Source organism: Anopheles stephensi, chromosome 2, assembly GCF_013141755.1.
Source record: "Anopheles stephensi strain Indian chromosome 2, UCI_ANSTEP_V1.0, whole genome shotgun sequence".
NCBI classification, from domain to species: Eukaryota; Metazoa; Arthropoda; class Insecta; order Diptera; family Culicidae; genus Anopheles; species Anopheles stephensi.
Window position 1 is genome coordinate 10,516,975 of NC_050202.1, and position 21,072 is coordinate 10,538,046.

Below are 21,072 nucleotides of genomic sequence, written 5' to 3' on the forward strand. Positions count from 1 at the left end.
CTTTAACAGATAAGCATGGGTTAAAAGTGAGTGCTTGTAGTAGAAAAATGTAATTGATAAGTAGTTAGAATGCAAAAGCAAATAGGAACAAAAAAAATAAAACAAAACATAATGAGGAAAAAAAATATTCAAATAGAAAGTAAAATAAATTAAAAAATATAAACATACAACATAAAAAAGATATAAAAATCATGCAAAAAGTAAAGCAAATAATAAAGCACTAAAACGAAAAAAAGAAAGATATAACAACAAAGAAGAAAAAGAAACTTTTAAAAATGATTGAAAAAGAAAGCTTGAAATATGCTCCACTGTATTAAAGTTTGGAGAATAAAACAAGGCAACACAAATAGGAAAACAGTCATAAGCCCACAGACCTTCACCACACCAAGACTCACAGCCAAACATATCCCAACCAGGTAAATGTTAATGCAGCTGTGCTGCTACTCCACCGGCAGTGGTATTCAAGGACCACACCACGACCTCCATCATTTGTCTTTGTCACAATCATGCAATGATGGTCGATGTGTTTTTGGGTAGTTTGCTACATATTAGAAGCAATAAAAAAACCCCTCTACAAATGAATGCTTAAGAGGGCGCAAATTGTATTCCGCCCCCCCAAAAACAAAGCCAAAGAATCGTAGAGTCCTCCTTTCACAGACATCCAGAATTGAAGGTACAACTCTCTGGAAGAGAGACTCTGGAGCAACCGAGCAGGAACTAAAGTTGTGTTGGTCCGTGTTTCGCTTGATGAATTTTAATTTCCGAGGACCAAGAGTAGGGATTTTGGCAATGTTTTGCCTCCCCACAAAACCAGGAACAAGCTTGTTTCAACTCATCTTTCCCCCAAAAGCACGATGGGCAAGCTCTCTGTCGGGTTGGTTGTCAGTGATAGTTACCACCGAGTTTCGTTGCAGTTCCAGCTGATGCCCACGAACCGCAAGGAAAAAAGGGGAGGATGAGCAAATTTGTAGCAGGTGGTGTGTTGTAAGTTTACGTTTCAAATAAGGTCAGCATACAAGTATCGTGGCACTGTCGGGTCAATCGAACACCCACAAAATCGATCGAAACCCTTGAGCAAACGAAAACCGGAAATGGATTAGTCTTTTGTCCCGCAAGCGATGGCCTTCTTGGGTGGGAGGTGATTGTTCCACCAACCAAAATGTTCCTGGTGTGGCTATCGATTACGGGGCGCAGAAGAAAACCACCGGCAGATAAATAAACATGCCATCGGTGGCCTGGCCAGGACAAAAAAAGAACCAAACCATTCGATTGGTTCGGTAATGTAATTTATGTTCGACCTGGGGGCAGGTTTATGAATTGCTAAAAACAACCACCCTTCCTTCTATCGATCGGCCCGAAAACGCGGTCACAGGCTTGGTGGCACGGGCGAGCAAAGTGGTTCGTTGTTTTTGCCTGTATGCGCTTTTTTTTTTTGGTGGCTGTGGTGGTGTTTTTCTGCTGACCGGCCAAAAGGGTCATTAATCATCGAATTGGAATAGTTCGGTCGGGCTCATTGTTCGCGGCCCATGAAAGTCAAATCAGGTAACCAGAACTGATAGTTGTGTGATACTTTTTCTCATCAATAATTCATAATTGATGAGTAGTAAAAGTTTTGCTGAGAGAGAAAGAGAGCGAGTGAAAGAGTGAGTGCGACTGTCGATCTTGGGTGAGCTTGAATTAAAATTTAATGAAAAAGCCCGTTGTGGAGTAGCTTTTTGACACTGACAGTTGGTAAGGTTGCGAGGTTAACCTAATGACACACTAATACGATGTGATACATCTCAATGCTGCTCGAAGCAGAAATGAAGATTGGCGGAACTGGTAGCTTTCAAACAAAATAGGAACTTGAAGTTGGGATAGCTCTAATAGTAAAATACCAATCTCAAAAAAAAAGGAATTCTTTTTATGTCAAGAGACATTCTTTCTTCTTCTTCTTCTTCGTTGGCACTACAACCTCGAGACCAAGGCAGTCTCCTTGCGTATGGGGAGGCGGTCTGGATGGGATTTTAACTCCGCTTTTGCCGAGTCTCGGTCACAGGACCACCCAAAAATTTCATGAGACCAAAGTCACTGAAAAGATCAGTCTGAGAAGCCTTAACAGTCTTGAACAAAACTGGAGACAAAATATATAATATTGTATAGGAAACATTAAGGTAATACCCCAACTAAGGCCCCAGGCAATTACCACAAAAGACTCTGGACATGGGCGGTTCGCAACAGAGCCGACAACAATGCCAGGCACCACCCGACAGGACCGTGGTCATCCGGGCCATTCCTCCGTATTCAGAACTGGCTATCTAACTACTGGTTTCAATAAGTCCTGTAAGCCAGATATTGATGCCATAGGCATGACTTAAGAGTCTAGGGGCGGTCTTCTAGGCCCAGTGGTAGAGGCGACAACAGCACCGATTTTCATACGGCAGGACCGGTAATGAACACTGAATATCAGACTACGTGATATCAATAAGGCTAGTAAGCCAGAAATGGCAGGAATGACCTGAGAGGTCCTTAAGCCTAAAAGAATAAGAATCTGGACATGAGTATTAAGAATATAAGACGGATGTACAATGTAAATCTTCCACTACATTCCATTGCAAATTATATTTTGAATTCTCTTGTTTAAGGCAGTTTTAGGGCGATGACCTAACTTCAAGTCGAGTTCAAGTCAAATGATTAGCTTGTTATCCGAAGGAGCAGATCCTTAATTTAATCCAAAATCCAGCTGAGTTGCCTTAAAGTATGCATCTTCGAGCCTATTTTTTTGCTGTCGGGTGTCGTTAGCCCAACCTCTTCAAATTAGTCCTGAGGAGAAAAAATCCATTCATTATATTTGTGAAGTTACGGAAATCAAATGTATATATAGATAACCAATATAGATCACTAACAACTTCAAACCTGAGTACGAAATTCCTCCATGATCGTGTGTTATGACTCTTCAACTAACGGCAACATTCATGGCTTTGAAGATACTTGATACTGTTTCAATCTTCGCGGGTACTGCGGGCTGCTGGCACTCTCACAACAAGTTCTTCGTCTTACCACCGGAGAGGTTTTGTTAAGAGTGTAGCACCAACTTCAAAGACGGGTTTCCAATATCAATTGAAATTGTTTTCTGCTTTAACAGTTTTTTTTTTATTTCGTCTCAATCTGTCTCGCTTTTTTCCGTGTGGTTTCGCTATTTGAGTCGCCGGGCTGGGTTGGGCCAGGAATTTGAAGAGTTGGTAAGCGGACGAAACTTAAGTAATTCAGAAATCAAAGCTTCTACCATCCATTGCCAAATGAAATCGGAACTCCCGCGCTCGGCAAATTCTCGTGAGTCGAAACACTCTCGGTGAAGCACAATACCACCTTTCCTTTCGGCAATCATTACGCGCTCCATTTCAATCATTCTAATCTGTATCGTCTAACAATTTCTTCCATTTTTTCCTTTCTCTCTCTTTTTAGGTAAGTGCTTGAGCCAAAACAAGCGCCCATTTGAGAGGAAGCCGTACGCAGTCGTGTCGGTCGTGTGAGAAGTGTATGCGAGAGGCATCGTTTCCATTCTAGACGGCACGCAATTTCATCGATTTGCACATTTGTGCGGCAACGACACGAACATCAGCAAGCAAGCAGAAAAAAAAGCTGAAGAGATATTCTTATCGCAAATGACACTAACGTATCGTAAGATATGCCACAAATTCATCTCATCTTCATCAGGAGAAAAAAAAAAACGCCCGCATCGCCCCACTCTACCTTCTACCGGAACAGACCGGACCACTTGGCGGTGAATTGGTTCTACCGCCATTACGTTGTTTTGTTATTCTATAAAATCAAACACCATCAAATTGATTTGGATGAAATTGAACGACGTCGGATAGACGTCGTCCTAGGTTCGTTCGGGTTTTGGCACGTAACGCCCCGGTACCGCGCGGAGCCCTCTTGCTCTCAGTTCCCCCTGTAAACCTTCCTTAATCCGATACGACGTCAAAATGATCTGACAGTGATCGGTGCCGGTCGTGTCGGTTCGAAGATGATGATGGTGCTGGTTGTGGTGAGCCAAACAAAATAAAAGAAAATCACAGGAACGCGCGCACCCGCCCTTTTTGGGCAGGACACGAGCGCCCATATATTTATCCCATCGCATCAGGTTTCGATATCAAACGAGGTGAGGGCCTGATTTCGTTCCGCTACCACTCTTCTGTTTGATCAGATCTCGTCTCGCTTTCTTTCTTTTTTTTTGCTGGTCCGCCTTCACCAACATCCTTCAGGGTTTTGCTTTTTAAGGTGACTCGCATGCGGTTCTTCTCGAGCGTTTCTTATCGCTCCAACCGGGCTCTGCTCATATGTTGACAATTTCGCAGCAAATTATCCACCTTAATTTTGACGTGTTACGGTATCGGATTACAAACCGGGGTGTGGATCGTAGCAGGTGGTCGATTCGTAGCCCGGTATGCCATACTGTATGTGACCATGGAACGTGCTTCCGCTCGTGCCCGTCGGAACTGCCATCTGCTGCCGATGTCTACCAGCGGAACGGAAGGAAACTCCAACGACTGGCGACTGTGGCACTCTTTTTTTTTTCTTGTCGCTCGTTGGCTCGTTGCCTTCCTTTTATCTACGCGCGTCCATCAACCAAAAACCCCTCACCCCCTGATATTGGTTTCGATACACCTGCCAAACAGTCGGCGGCACGTGACGATCATATTAAATTCTTGTCGTTCGTGCGTGTGACTAAATTGGCCACGGTCGCAACAACAAGAGAATGGGGAAAAAATAGAAGGGAAGGAATACAAACAAATCGATCTCACAATAATGTCAAGTTTGTGTGTGTTTTTTTCGGTATGCTTTAGACTCTTATCAGGTTTGAATAATTGAATCCTTAAACTGTAATTCTGAGCTATAAAGAAATTTTTCCAAATGTTCTTAGTAACCGATGGATACAGTGATGAGCTTTCAAAATTCATTCATAAAAAATGAATAAATAATTCATCTTGCTATAAAATTCATTATTGGAACAATTCATTCCATTCGTATAATTCATCTAGTGATCTTTGTGCTATGCGTATTGCATAACCGATAGGCGCGATTTTATCAGTGATGAGACGACTAGACATCTGTTTCCAGTGGCATAATATCCGCCGTAAGCCAGGTTTGGATGCGCTTGGATTCATCTACAACCCTGTGAGACAAAAAAAAAGCGTTCATCCTGACAATCTGTTCAACGAATGCTATCTCGGGGAACGTGTGACATCCTACCTTTAATCGCCCTTTTCTCCTATTCTCCCCGTAGAGTGTTGTCTAACTCCATGTCAGAATAAGCAAGAACTAAAGGACACACGCACAGCAACAAAAAACACTGTATCTCCGTCGTTGCCCAGAACGTGACCAGAATTGCGAATCAAGTCAGAGAAATATGAAAAATCCGTAAGGTACACAAAGTTCGAGTGGGAAACAAATGGATCGCGAAGGGATGAAATCATCGTCCGAAGGACGATCATCAATATAGAGAGACAATATAGAGGGCGTTTTGGGTTCTGGCGTGAAAAAAAAGAAAAAAGAAACAAGCGCTAAAGTGTCAAAGTTAGCGAGATTGAAAAATTGTCTAGAGAGATGAAAAAAAATCTTCCCCCCCACACCGGTTCAAGCTAGCGTTAAATGACTACAATAAATATACCAAGCGACGTGGATGAAATCTTGAGCGCTGGCCGAGTTACCCGGTGTTAGTACCGCTAGAGTGAGTGAGTGAGTTGCAAAACTTGGCAAGTTAAGCTGTAGAAAGGGGGTTAGTTTCGAAAAAAAAACTTTCGTCCCAACAAAACGTGCAACGGTCGATTTGAGTTGCAACGACTTAGGATCGTTCCGGGAATCAGTAAAAAAAACATGGGAAACTCCTTAAATCAAGGTCATTCTTGGGGGGATGGTTTCAACGTTCGGCTGTGACAGCAAAGGATCGTGAATATTTGACAAGGGTTGGTTTAAGCGCTGGAAAAATGGTTCCATGTAGCTTTTTCCCTAGTTCGCAATAGATTTTCCGATATTCTCGTTTAAAGTGGTAATAATATCAACCAGCGTTCCTATTCCTTATAAAACTGTCATGCAGCAATGGCTGCTCGAATAGTTGACGGTTCTCACTATCATTTGCATGCGTTTGACAGTCAAACGCCACACTGGTGAACACCTTCCGCTACATAAAGCATATCACGTTTGCATGAAATAATTTTGCCACGTTTCTAGCTGTCACGCGGAAGATTGCAGGAACCGCTTTCACCTTTCACGGCATGCATCTTCGTCCGGGTAGCGGGCAGAACTCGAGCTCGTTATCGAAAGCTGTCAGTGCTGGCATAAAGCGCTAGATTGGTTGGGAATTGATATGCAAAAAGCATTCCAGCGCTGCTAGCGACACACACACACACACACGTAGAGTGGGTATCATAGACTGGGGCGGACTCTTCACGGGAGCTCATTAGAAGTTTTCGTGACAGGATTCCACAAAACGGACTGCTTCGGTGTGTGATGGCAGTGGCTTTGCCGTAGCGGGAAGGAACCAAACAAACCCTGTAAGATGGTAGAGGTTTTCCCAAAGTTCGTCTACTTTCGTATGCGTGCTTTTGGGTGGAGACAAATTTGTTAATATGCTCTAATTTGCAGGAATTTGATTAGTGGTGCTTTGGTAGACATATTTCTTCAGAGAATTTAAATCACTTAACAGTTTGTTGAAAATTATGATGTCCCTGAAAGTGTACTAAAATAGCTTAGAAGGTTTTTTAGTACAAGTGGGCTGAGTTTGCATACTTTAAGGCGCGTATTTTACGATCGCGTAGTCGACGAATGATAACTTTGGAGAAAGAGCGCATTGGCCCAAAAACTGTACTAAAACTATTAAAACGATTACTACTAGCACTACTAATGTACTAATGAATTAATTGCATACTTTAAGGCGTTATAGGTATTAAAACTTTTGCGAAGATTTTGGCTTTTGACAGTTGGCCGAGGTTTCCCAGAAGTTGTACTAAATCTACTGAGCAGATGATTGTATTATACTAATGGATTGTATCTGCTTAATCTCCACGATTGCATACTTTACGGAGCTAACGATAATGAAGCTATACACCGATTAAACCTTTGCCCATTCCACTGTCTGTAACCTTGAACGCTTTTTTTCCTCCTTAAAAAAAACCTTTCAAAGACATAAAGGGATTTTTTTTCGCCCAAGACTGGTTCGTTTCCTTTTGTTTTGCCTATTCCACCAGCCAATGTGAACCAGCTGCCCGGAAAATGTTTCCCACGCTTCCGGTTTCGGGGTCCATTTTCCGGTTGTTGGAGTTTCTGGAGCATTCGCGTTTCGTGGCCTCTCCATTTCATTCCCATTTGTAGTACTGCGCTACCCACTGTAACTTGATCGTGAGAAATCGCCCGGCATGTGGTCAGAGAGGAGCGCAAACCAAAAAAATCGGCTCAACGTTAAGAGACGGATTCGTCGTTAAAATACCGGAAGTACATTTCTACAGTTCTGTCTGTGTCCATTTTCCGAGTTGAGATCTAGGTGGGGGGGATAAAAGCATAACAAAAAAAAAACTCCTCCATTCTGTTCCAACGGTGACAGAATGGGAGGAAGAAAATGAAAAGAACACCGGAAGTAGGGTGATCTTCTTTACTTCTTACTAAAGGCTGCCTGGCAAGCCTTTTCCCCTTGTCTGTTGTCTCCTGGTATTTCTTTTGAATTATTTTATCCCTTTGCCGTCCCGTTGCTCTCCTCCTTTTTGTTAGCCCAGGTCTTTCCGGTGCAGAAAAGATACACTATCGTCAATTTTCAGAAAAGTAAAACGAAAACCTCCATTTATCAGGTGCTTTTGGCTCGCCGGGTCTTACTCACTCTCTCACAATCCTCAGCGTAACCAACATGGCACAGCCGGCCGGGGTTTTCTGGTCTTCTCCACGTGAAGACGCCGGCTGCCCGTGATACCTTCGCGGTGGGATTTCTTTCAAGGCATGACACGAAACCTTCCCCCCCCCCACCCCGGTTCTCGGGAGTTCCATTCATTCTCCCGCAGCAAAAAAGCGAGCAAAAAGACAGGACCTTCACCGTGCACTGCCGTGACAGCGAAGAAGAAAGTGCGGAATAATGCACGTCCAAGGTAAGGAAGTGGCCAAAAAAGCTTTCACGACCCATTTTCCGCGGGGGTTGTAAAAGGCGAATCAATAAGAGATTGGTGCACACCTCTGTGTGCCCGAGCCCGAGACTGGGTGGACTGAGGACGAAAAGGATCCCTTCCTTACTGTGCTGTATCACTTAACTTACGTCTCGTTAGTGGTCGTACAATCCGTTCCGATTCCATGCTCTCGCACAGTTGGTACATCCGCTTTCGGTTTGTGGTTGGGACTTTTCTTTCTTTGGGAATTTTAAACATTTTTTTTTCGCTTCCCGCTGCTGTGTTGCTCACTTTTTACTCTAAAGGCTTTAGTTTTTGGACAGTGAGAGCTGAATAAAATATGATGCCACCAGAGCCTAGCCCGAGACTACCCGGGGACGAGGGTCGGAGTTTGGGCCGGGGGAAATTTGGGAAGCCCAAATGGATGCAGTATCCGGTTCGCTTCATAGTTTTCCGGAACGCCTGTCAGAGCGCCGAAGGGAGGCAGACACAGATAGTGGCCATTAGTGATGGATGAGCTGGGGGAGTTCTCCATGTTTTTTTTTTTGTTAAGTTCTCTGTTCTTCCCTGGACTCAGTGAATGATCTGCCATGCGCTAGTTCCCGGTGAAAAGTGATACCGGAATGCATTTCCACTGAACGGGAAAATGGGTATACACGCTTAAGTGACGCGGTTTGGGGGTGAAATTTTGAAGGTTTTAGTAGCAGGTAATGCTTTTTGGGGGGTTTAAGCATCGACACTAACTGGATCATTTCGGTCGAAATGAAGGATTTAGCGGGAGTGCACTTAAAACATTCTTGGATTTTGTTCGTCCTTTGAGACCACAATTAGACAAACCTAAAGTGAGCAGTTTTCGGCAAGTTAAACAGGAGACTAGGCAAGTTCTTCCCTTAATAAGCCCTTAACTTGAATGATTGTAACTAGCTGAGTTCTATCTAGGTGGTCTGGTGGCCGAGGTGACAATGGCGCTGGTCTTCACACGGTAATTGACCGGGGTTCAAATCCCATCCAGACCACCTCCCCGTACGCAGGGCTTGACTACCTACTTACTTAATTACTTATCAGGCGCTACAACCGTTTCGCGGTCTTGGCCTACTGCAACAATCCTCGATACCGCTCACGGTTTAGCGCCGTCGTCTGCCAATCCGTTATCCCGGCCGTTCTGGCGGACGCATCAACGGCCTAAAATGACTTTACGGGCTGGGTCGTCCGGTGTCATTTACATGACGTGAGCCCAGTCCACCGGAGCCTGGCGAGTCTATCATCGTATAGCTCGTAGAGCTTGACCACTGGGCTGACTACCTTGCTACGGCTAAAATCAAGTCACAGCCAGCCAGAAATGGGCAGGTCGAGACCTCTCAAGGGTTGTAGTGCCAAGGAAGACGAAAAAGTTGTTGCTTGAACATGTCAAATGATCGTTTAAAATTTAAAGCATATCCTTGCTGGCTCGGTAGCCGATGCAATAGCGGCACCTTTCTTCACACGGCAAGACCTGGGTTCAAATCCCATCTGGGCCGCTCCCATGCTGTGAGGACTGACTATCCAACTATGTGATAACAATAAGGCTAGTAAGCCAGCAATAGCAGGCATGATATAAGCGGTCGTCAGGCCAAAGACAGAGAGAGAAAGAGAGAGAGAGAGATAGAGAGAGAGAGAAAGAAAAATTATATAAGGGATGGGGATTTCTTCTTAGATAATCAACGTTGCTCCAATGTTTGAGAGATTGCAATGTACAAATGTCCTTAGCCAAAAAAATGCTTACTGATGATGTGCACTGATGATAAAATCCTTCTGGAAAAAAAACATTGCAAATGCATTATCTCTTGTTCATTGTTACCGGCAGGTACGTATTATCTTGAGTGATTTCACTTTTTCCTCCGGGATAAAAAAGAAAAACCTCAATTTTCCCGGTTTTCCGTACCGTCCACGGGAAATGTCACGCAGAACAAAGCTGGTGGTAGATTAGCCCAAAACCGGCAAAAGAAAAGTTGATAGCATTATCTGTGATATTTGATTGCTAGGTAGACAAGTTTATTGCAAGGAACGGATGCTAAATTGTATCTCCCGAGTCATCTGTTCCCTTGCCCCACCCCCGGTCCTGGTGCGACTCATCGTTTGGATCGAAGAGCAAGTGCATCTATACACAAACCGGGACAACGCCAAAGATACACAGAGAGAGAAAGAGAGAGAGAGAGAGAAAATCCCGAGCTCCTGGGTAGCGCTGGATGCAGTTACGAGATGTAGTTTTTACTGCTAACGAACCTGTAATAGTCGTTGGAGGAAGGATCTGCTGCTGCTGCTGCGCTCCCACCTCAGATTTGATCGTGGAGCTATATTCTGTCCCGGCTGGAAAGAAGCGTTCCTTCGCTCCTTTTATCCAGCGGACCTGGGGGGCGTTGGGCAACGATGGCAAAGAAATTATAGTCCTCTCAATTCCCAGGCTGAAATGTGGACCGAGATCCAACCGAGCTCAACGCTTCTCCACCCAAGTCAAGTCAGCCGGAAGCCATTTGGCATCGGGGGATGTAAACATTTCAATTCGTTCAACCCAACCAGCGTCCGTGCGTCCCGCTTTTTCCTCCCCGCAACGAGGGACCGGTCGATGCTGGTAGTTGGTTGGTCGGTTCCGGATCCGCGGTTTATGGTTCAACTTCCGCCCGTACAGTTTCGTTCCAGTTTTTGTTTGCCTGCGCTCCGGTTGGTTCAGGATTTGCACAACATAAAACATCATGCACCGGCACCAGGGCACCCCCCTGGGAAGTTGTCTCCGGTCCGTCGGTCATGGGTGGTACAGTTTTATGGCTTTACCTGGTGCCATTTTTCTTCGGCAGGACTGCTGGGACAAGCTCACCCAACCGGTGGGTGCATGTATGTGTGTGTGTTGTGTGGTTGTGTGCCATTCTCTTAAGCTTTCCGTTCTCTGTCCAGGTCCCTCCCGGCCAGTGTAATCTGCCCCTCCCTCCCATCCCCCCGGAGAGCACACAATAATGATAATTTGCGACGTTTGTACAACGGATTATCATCGTCGTCGTCGTCCGTTTGTTTGTAGGTTTCTGTCCTGCTTTGCTTTTAATGGCAAAAGTTAGGTTTGGTTTTAATGGTGGCGATTGCAGTCGCCTTGTTAACGGAGGCCAGCCGTTTAAGTGCATTTTGTTTCACCACCTTTAAATTGTCCGAGCATTCTTTATAACCCCGGAGCAGTGGTGGGTCGCGCAGTGGGTCGGCTTAGCAGCAGCATTACATGACATTTTGTGCTACTGAAGACTTTTAATTGAAAAATAAAGCAACGCCACGTTAACAAAAATTCAATTTTTTTTAATCATATTTATACACGATTTGAGTATAAAATTTAACGCTCATTATTATGGCCGGCAAGAGTCACCCTGCTGCCTTTTTAACCATCATAACAACTAATTGGACGATCGCTGGTGGACGCGTGGTGGAGCTCGTCTTTTTAGCTCCGACAAACAAAACCCCCGACGAATGGTTTTGTTTTTGTCAAGCCTCCCCGGTAGACATGTTTTTTGTTTGTGTGTGTGTCTTGGTTTTGTTTACGACACCCAGAATCTTCATCTCTCGAACCTCGGTAATGAAGGAAACGAGTCTCCGGTGGCACATTTCTCTTCACCAACCATCGGGATACAATCTTGCACAAACTTTCGCCAACCGAGGCTCACACCATTACTCCGTAATAACATGTGGACCCTTTCTCTCTTCCCCGACCACCCCCCCCCCCCTTCCCCGCGTCACTTGGTCTTGATTCTTCTCCAGCTGAAGAACACTCGAGCGGTGCACTTTAGCGGTCCTTTCCGTTCCTGCGTCCGTGTTCGTTTGCAGCAGCGGGACGAGTTCTGTGTTATTTCCTCAATCCTCAGAAAAATGGTAAGGACATCCGACGACGGCTACGCAAGACTGACGAAACGATGGTGGCTGCCCATTTGGCCAGAAATAACGGGCTTCGACCCCATTAGTGGAGAAGGCGTCCGAGATAGATGGCGAACCTCCGAGATGTTGGGGTTTCTGTGTGTGTGTGTTTGACAAGGTTGTCTCGTCCCTAGCACAAGATCACTTCAAACTTGGCCACAGCTCATTATGCAGAAAGATGAACGAACGCGGTGTGGTCTTATCGAGTCGAAAATTCCCGGACCAGGACAGCAATTTGTCGTTTTAAAATGGCACCCAAAAAGGGAAGTGTCCTTTCCGAGGATGACTTTGTACTTGAGAAGTTTTATTTTTCATTTTGCTGGCTACGCTACAATAGAATATAAATCCTTTTCCGTGTCACAAAAGCACGAGGCGAGGTCAGCTCGGTTGCGTTCTATACTGGTCTAATCATATTTTCACGCGCTACCGTTCACTCGTCCTTAGCATCGATGAGTTTTCCCCAGCGCGAAGGATCGTGTCCTCCGAGAAAGAACCGACCGGAGTTAAGTTTGCATTGTTTACGGTTCGTTAGAGTACACAGAGCGCATTTCTTCCGAAATCAAGCCCGATGACGACACACGCAAAAGCGTCGAGTGGCAGTGGCTCCCATTTTTTTCTTTCTTGAAGGACCGCTCACTACACTATGATCCCCTTTTTGTCCGCGGGTTTTCGGGGAAGTTTAAAGAAGGAAGCGCGCTGTAAAGGACACATGTGGAGCAGTGCAGCTGGGGGAGCGGTCCTTTTCGTTTACCATCCATTGATTCGCTCGTTACGCTCTTGACAGATTGTTTGCTTAGAGCGTCACCGTTCGAACGAATCGAGTGCTACGAGCTACTGGCGATGTCAAGTGGAGAAAATTGTATTATCCCATGCACATCATCGTTAGGGAACTCTTGTTTTTTACTTTGCTGTTGTTCAATCCGTAAAATACGATTTAGGTGCTTTATTTTATACTACATCACATGTGACGAGGGATGTGAGATGGATTGGATGTGAAGTTGGTCGGTTTTGTTTTCTTGTTGTCCCTCGCTGATGGACTTTATATTTGTGGTAGTAGTTTAGCACCTAAATTCTTAAAGGGATTATCTAGTTAATTTATTCACAAAAGTTGATGGGATTGAAATTTGAATAATTGAAATCAGCTAACTGAACTAGCTCAAGCAATCAACCCACTACAATAGCCAAGAGATGGTCGGCTAAGTACCATTCGTGCTTTTACTGTTGTACGATAGGATACAGACAGCATTGACAGCATTGAAAGTCAATTGACAGAACGAGCAGCTTCTAATATGGATTTAGAGTGACAGGTTGTATTCTTGGTTGAATAAAAAAAAATTTCCAATTTGAAATTTGACTGTTAAGCGATTAAAAGTTCACTTTAAAACTTTAGCATGGCTGTATTTGCTTAAGAGAAAATTTTAATGAGAGTTTCACGCGAGAACGCCATATTGAATTCTCTCTGTCCTTAATTTATATAAAGGCACATCAGTCGTATTTTTCAAGCGAGATTTCAAAATGATTCTACTAACCTGAGACAGGTGCTGATAACATTCAATTTGACATTTGACAGATGTGTAATTGATTATTAGAACTTAAACTTGAAATAAGGTTAAGAAGACTGACAGTTATTGCTAGTAATTGACAGCACTGACAGCACAAAACCACGTGCCGTAGAGCTTTGCGTGAGTTTAGAGCGCTTGATTGAATTCTCGCCTGGTTCACCAAATTCATGGCAACTTTGTTTGATTGATGATTTTTCAATTATTTCTCACACTATGGCTTATTAAAGCTGTTATTACCGCGTAACAGATTAATTCTGATCCACGCCCTCGAGGTTTTGCATCAAGTCGAACGTCATACCTATGGGAACTCCGACGTAGTTATAATACAAGCTTTAAGTCGGATTGACGTCATCGTGCACGTAACATCGCTAGGACTCGACGCCAGCTAATTCCATTACCACATTGAAGTATATCCGGAAATTAAGACTGAGAAGCTTGCCGGAAATAAATTGCGGGAAGCCACCAGTTGTTAAAATCAGCACCGGAGCCTATCATTATTGTTTTGTAGTGCAGATTTCCCTTGAGCTGCAGGATGCTTTTCTTCAACTCAAAGGCAGATTAATTTTCACTGGTAAACAATACTAATGAATCTTGAAGTAAGAGGAAAATATCTATTTCTAATATCTCTGGTAGACAGGTTAGCTGCAACTTCAAGCTCTTGTCCGGGGGGTTTTCATTCCTGTGTCAAGACATGACGACACCAGGACGAGCATACCAGCCCCAGGCGCCCCACCTGACATGATTCTCATTAATCAATTATTATCTGCCGGAATTATCTGTACCACCTAGACACATGTTTTGTGCCTGCCGTGCACAAACATTCGCCAAATCTCTTGCTTCTGCCGAGCGTCAAATATGCGTTGGAGTCGAAAATTAACAAAAACCGACCACCGACGAGATCGCTTTGTCGTCTCGACGAGCGGGCGTAGGTTTCGTTCCGACGTCACTTTACCACTTTCCTTTCGGCCAGCACGTCAAAGGGCGTTGGTGGAGTTACTGGCACATACTGGCACCGTCACCGCTGTCGTCACTGCTTTCCTGCCAAGTGAAAGAAGCTGCCAATTGCGAGTCTCGCCATTTAATTTGACACCAATTTGTGTGAAGGGATCAGTGCGGTGACTTTCGTCGAATGTTTGTTTCTTTGTACTGAAGATTCGCACTCGTGAATCTGGATCCCACGTAGTTTATAGCTCCTGTTTGAGGGTTTGATGTATACATGGAAGGTTAAATTTATTTCCATTGAAGTAAATTGTATTAATTGTACTCCGATTTTAACTTCTACTGAGGTGTTTGGGATACGATAAGAGACTGGGCGTATTTTGACATTAGGTACTCAGAATAACCAATTTAATGGACACCTCTTTGACTATCTTCAATAAAAACCTCACATTTTGGATGACTTTTTCGCTAACTCCAAATCAGACTGCTTCACCAAGCTCAACATGCTTGACAAGAATTTAAGGCCCGTCTGGCCTACGTTCCAGCACCCGAGCAGTGACGATTAATGAGGTTAACATGGTTTGACCTTAACCCACACAAAAGACTGGCTGGTGAAAGTTTCTTGGCGGGTTTTTTTTTGCTAATGTTGTTGGCCTGTTTTTTGGACAAACATCTTGTGGTGGGAGAGTGGGTCGATGATTCATGGGTGGGAAGCAGAACCAAAAAACCAAACCCCGACCACGGCAAAGACATAAGGCGAATCCCATCCGTAACCAGTTTCTTGAAGACTGTTTTTATGACCGGATCAAGTGGAACTGCCTTTACTCTCAAGCAGCTCTCTCAGTGGTTTTGGCAAACCGGTGAGTGCTTGTTTGAACCTTAAAACCTTTAGCTTTATAAAGCTGAAACGTACACGCAACTTCCCACACTTGTCGGGTGGTTTTTTTTTTCTGTGGCGAATTCCGTTCCATTATTAAGGTGTGTTTCGCGGTTTTTTGCATGTGCTGGCGTCGGAATGTCAACTGTAGTCCCGGTGATCGGTGGGTTCATTTACGTTCATCAACCTCCACATTCAGCTCCACATTCAGCATTTTTCAACACGTTCCACAAATTAATCATATTCAATCACAATTGATGTGTGTTGATCACAATCTTTGGTCTGATGTCGGGGCCGGATATTCATACCCAATCTTTAGGACAAACTCCCTTCGAAAGGCGTATTCAGGAATCGTTGCTTCTAATCGATGGGGATGGTATTCTGAGCTGATATTGGACATAGACTTTTTTGTTGACGGTTTGCACAACAGCGACAATGAAATATAGGTCAGTCTGTTTTGCTTCCGGACTTCGGCCGGGCTGGTCCACTGCTCGGGGTGCTGCAATTTCTTGGTCGGTTGACTTCATTTCCTGGTTATTACTTGTCGAGACATCCGGTTTTGTTGCTGCCGCTTGTGTGTTGGTGTCGTTTTTGTTGTGGCCGAATGTCATGTGAATTGATAAATGTTATGCTTTCATGAAGATGAACTGTCCGGTCGTTGCGGTCGGTGGACATACTTTTCTTGCTGCGCTAAATTAAATATATCAAATTGATTAATTTATCATCATGGGAGTATGTTGCGTTGCATCGTAAATGGGAATGATAAGTTAAAGGATGAAATTGATTAATCCTGAGGCATTATACAGACTTCCCTTGTTCATTGTACTAAAACATCAAATTTGATGAAGAATACTGAAAATCAAATGGAAATCTTGCTTCAATGACTTTAATTCTTCCATGTTTTCCACATCCCTATTCTTGAGATATTAGGACCTGATAAAGAGTCCTGATAAACTCTTTTTGATAAACTCTGAAAAACTATTAAATGTTATTTAAAGTAAATCTAATTTAGTGACTTCATTTATGTATTAATATCAAGATTTTTGATATGAAGTTCAGCTAAAAGTATATCTCTCGTCCATTTTTTCAAAGTCAATCTGAAGGTAAAAAATAATTCCCAGTTTCCCAAAATAATTTTCCATGCAAAATTGAAATATTTTTTGTATATTTTAGGATTAAACTTTTCATAATCAGCCAATCAATTGATAACATTATTTTCTGCAGAAAAGCCAGAAGAAACGGATCATCATCGGATTGATCACATGTACTAGATAATTAAGTTCTTACCACACCCCGCCCGAGACCAAGCATTAAACAGTAATTGATGGCACAAAAGCACCACGATTAGTATGGCAATGTTTGACGATTAATCAGGCGGACGAAAAACCCCCCTCCTCCAAACTCACACCCTGAAAGCAGGAGGCAGGAGTCCATTGGAGTATTTGATCCCATTGGTAGTATCCTGGCTGACAATCCAACCGGAGATCGGTACAAGCTGGCAAATAACGCTGTGATCCCCGGCGTCTGTGGCTTGCACACACTACGAGGCCAGAAACAACACCGACAACCGGTTGGTGGAAAAATGATCGGGTTGAAAAATTAATCACCGATGCTTGCTGTTGCGTTCGGCAAGTTCCCCAACGCCACGCAGGGTTTTGAGTTATTAATGGAATTTATAATTAACTAAAAGGCTTCGGCTCGTGTTTCTGGGGATACGGCCGGTCTGGTCTGGTCGTTTGACGGGGAGCGAGAGTTTCATCATTCTTGATTCAATAAAACATCCCAACCCTCGCGGTAGAAGTGCTTAAATGTGCACCGGGATAAATCCTGTTGGAGCATTGGGTACGGAGCAGGAGGAACCGAAAACTTTCCCAACAAAACACCCCGGAATAACTAATCGCTAGTTTTACGCCCTACTGGACGAACGCGAATACCAAGCGGGACACGCGTGTACACTTTCGGGCGCGAGGCCTAACCAAACCCTGGAAACTGGATTGAGTAATTAATTACCCTCCCGAGCGCACTACGTCGCCTGGTGGACGACCGACCATCAAATGGAATGGATCCTTTCGACTTTTTGGACACTTCAAATTCTAACCTCCGGCGTGCCTGATTCACACGGTATCATCCTGCACTTTAGAGGAAGCAATTAAGAGCCAGAATCACCCAGATCACGAGAGAGAGAGAGAGAAGGAGGGGGATACACTTTGCAGGAAGACAGAGATGGAAACCGAATCCAAAATGGGGTAAATGTTTCACTCGAGTTCTTCAAGCATACTTTCGTGTTAGGTTATGTGTCCTTGCGCTTAAACCCGAACCCGACGAACTCTCTTTGGGGAATCCGTTCCTGCGTCCTCCAGCGAGACAGTCTCCCCGGATTGCCGGTACGCAAAACTTTCGGCCTAGATAGTGGGGCCAATGATGATGGCATGTCTGGTTGGACGTTTGAGTTTAATTAATTATGAATGGTCTTCATCGCTGTCGCCATCGTCGTAATGATCGCCAGAGGTACTTGTGAAGCGAGTGAGAGAGAGAGAGAGAGAGTGAGAGCACACAAGTTTTCCCGACTCAGGTGGGATGGTGGGAAAATTTACAATTCAAAAATCGAGCTCCAAAAACCACCAACCAACCGGTGCGGGAGGTAACTTGAACTTTCGGATGGGTTGAGCTTTGAGACTTTGAGCGACGAGAGGGAACCGTACCACGGGAGTACGGTTCGTAAGATATTCCATAAATATGTAACACCCACTTTTCAGGAGAAGGTCTCTCCTTCCCCCTTTCCACTGCGCCCCCGCCAGTGGGGAGGTGTCGAGATTTTTGCCAGCTGCTGCATTGATGAGCCCTCAAACCGCCAAAACCCGAGTCATCTTATCACCATTATCATCCTCAACGTTTCCTTCCATATCCGCGCACACCCTTCCCCAACTCATGCTCTATCAATTGAAAGGTTTTCATAATTGGGCTGGTTCGATGGAATAGTTTACCGTAACCCACGCAGAGGAACATTCTTCACCCACAGCATGCCAGCCATCTTGATTTGATTAATTTTTCGGTCAAACGCAACTCAATTCGGTTCATTCCATTCTCGTTACAGCGTTCGGAGCGTGATGCACAAATATCTGGAGAAGGAAAATGAGGTCAACTTTGATAAAATTTTCAACCAAGTATTAGGTGAGTAATACGCATATTTTTTTCTAGCTTATTAGTTCAGAGATATTTTCTTCCAAAGACCCTCTCGGGACGTTCTCCAGGATAGATCAATATTCAACGTCACTTGCTGAAGGTGTCTTCAAGAGCACTTGTTTCTAATCGGATTTGAAAATAATGCACATTTGAGCTGAAAGTGTGCCTGCAGTGGTCCCTTTGAGTGGTCGTCGACAACCTCTTTTCATTCAGTCTAAAAAGAGAAATTATTTCCAGTTCGTCTGTGCCTAACGACCGATGGAAACGATTGATGTCGTTGAAGCTGTTTTCGATTCAATTTTTTATGAGGAAAATTGTTTGTTCCTCAGTTTATTTCTAACAGTGTTCGTCTATTTTTATTTTATGATGAGCATTTTAAGATAAATTCTATAAAAAAAACTCCATGTTGAGTATTAAAACACATTATTTACTGCTTTTGATTCTCTTATTCAAACTATGAAAATAATTAGTTGGAGACGCATTACATTTAGGCACCTTGGTTAGCTTCGTCACCTCAACTCTATGAACCTGGCAGCCGGTTGTCAGGTCATATATCATAGTAACCCGTAAAATGTAATTTGAAAAAAAAGATAGTGAAAAGAGAAAGACGGAAAAACCTTGGCTCCGTTCATTCTGACTAATTAAAGAAAAATATCACTGTTTGCATAGTAATTATTGCTTTTCCTATTTAAATTTGTGTGAGAACTGTATCCGATAGTTTAAACGATAACGTAGAGGGTAATTGAGCAGATGAACATCAAAATGAACTAGCGAATGAATTATCGAATTTTGAACAAAATAAGAGAGAAAACATAGAGATGTACAAGCCTGTAGTAGGAATTATTGGTTATTAAAAAATAATTCATTCGAAGTCCATTAGATAGTTCATTTTCTTTGCTAAATCCTATAGTGACTTTGAATTGCCATGTCTTTATCCTGCTACAAATTCACCTAATTATTCGCTTTAATTCAAAACAAGATGAATTCATACTAAACAATAAATTGATTTAAGCCTCATAATTCTAATGACATTTTAATTTCCATTCTAGGCTATCTATTATTCAGAGACTTTTGCGACAATGTCTCAGAGGAACCGGTGCCACATTTGAAGTTCTACGAAGAGGTAAGTACCGTATATTCCAAATTATATCTCCTATTTCTTTGAGCCTTTCTCCCGTCCAGGGTCAGGGTAGCCCCTAAACACGATTATGGCACTTTATGGTTACCCGAAACATTTCCGGAACTCATTTGTAGCCAACCGAAACAAAAAGAAACCCCCGTATTAGCCGATGGTATTTATTGCGCGGCAATATTACTTCCGAAACTTATTCTCCGCAACATGCTAATTACCCTTTTTCATTATGACGATGCGTTTCGTACACGCACACAAGCCCGGAACGCAAATCATCTCCGTGGCAACGATTTGCTTAAAGTATAATCTTTCGAACGTTTGCTTTCCTCGAGGGCTCCAGCAAAACGAATTCATTGCCTAAAATTTTGCTCACAAAAAGCATGAAATTAAATGAATTGCACGGGATTGCTTGTTTCGGCTCTGTTTTTTTTCCCTCCTGTGCGTCAAACTGATGTAGCCTTTCTTTTTCGGGTTTGAATCTCGTAAATCTCTTGATGAAAAAGACGAAAATCCTGAGCTTCAAACGGAAGCTGCTACTGGCTGCCACTGGGCTGCTAATTAAAGGCGGCGATTTCGGGCACTGATCCTGGCGGCACAAAGCCGGTAAGGGCGGTACGGCGGGACCGTGTAGGCGTACCCGGAATGAAGGCACGATCATTAGAACCTACGCCGCCCCGGCTGGCTGGCGTGTGCTGCCGATTATTCACCCATGCAGAACTCATAAATTACGCAAAAAGTCGAAAAACGAGCTACGGTTAGCGAGGGACAGATAAAGCTCCAGAGGGACAGAGAGAGAGAGACCGAGAGTTGCAAGGAAAAGATTATCACAAGCAGTAGGGAATCGGAACGTTGGAGTATTTTTTTTTTCGCCATCCCAACCATCCCCAAACGATGAGTGTGCGCTTAATCTTTACTCTTCTTCGTGCTGGGAAAAATGTGGTGAGGAGTCCGTCCCGTTTTCTGGAGTAGCCCTGGGAAACACAGCGCAAAAGGTGAATGAGATTTCTTGGAAGTGGAGTTTCGCTCAACGTCTCGATTGGTTTGCGCTACCTGCGACTGTGGTGTCCAATTTGTTTTGCCGTTTTATCGTGCAAAAATTGCCCCAAAAATTGCTGTTGCTTCTTTGTCCGCTATATCTAGCTCCGAATAATTTTCATCTGGTTCGTTTGGGAGGATTTGTTGGAAAGAATTTTTAATTTTCTAGACTTTCCTAGCATCGTTGATTATTACCGGAAAAGACAACGAACAAACATCTCACCACCGCAAGGAACAAAATGTTGGGTTCGCATGAAGAAGCATGCGATTGGGGTTTTTGGGCTCAGTAGC

At 43.8% G+C, this 21,072-nt stretch overlaps 1 protein-coding gene across 7 annotated transcripts in view; it reads left to right on the forward strand.

Annotated features, from left to right (window-relative positions):
* LOC118503899 (G protein-coupled receptor kinase 1) overlaps positions 1-21,072 on the forward strand; it is a 102,322-nt gene that overhangs the window by 39,717 nt on the left and 41,533 nt on the right. For all 7 annotated transcript variants that reach the window (XM_036037686.1, XM_036037682.1, XM_036037684.1 and 4 more), the window contains exons 3-4: positions 18,526-18,602; positions 19,664-19,737. In XM_036037686.1, coding sequence (XP_035893579.1) covers positions 18,526-18,602; positions 19,664-19,737 — 151 coding nt within the window. The remainder of the gene's footprint in view (positions 1-18,525; positions 18,603-19,663; positions 19,738-21,072) is intronic.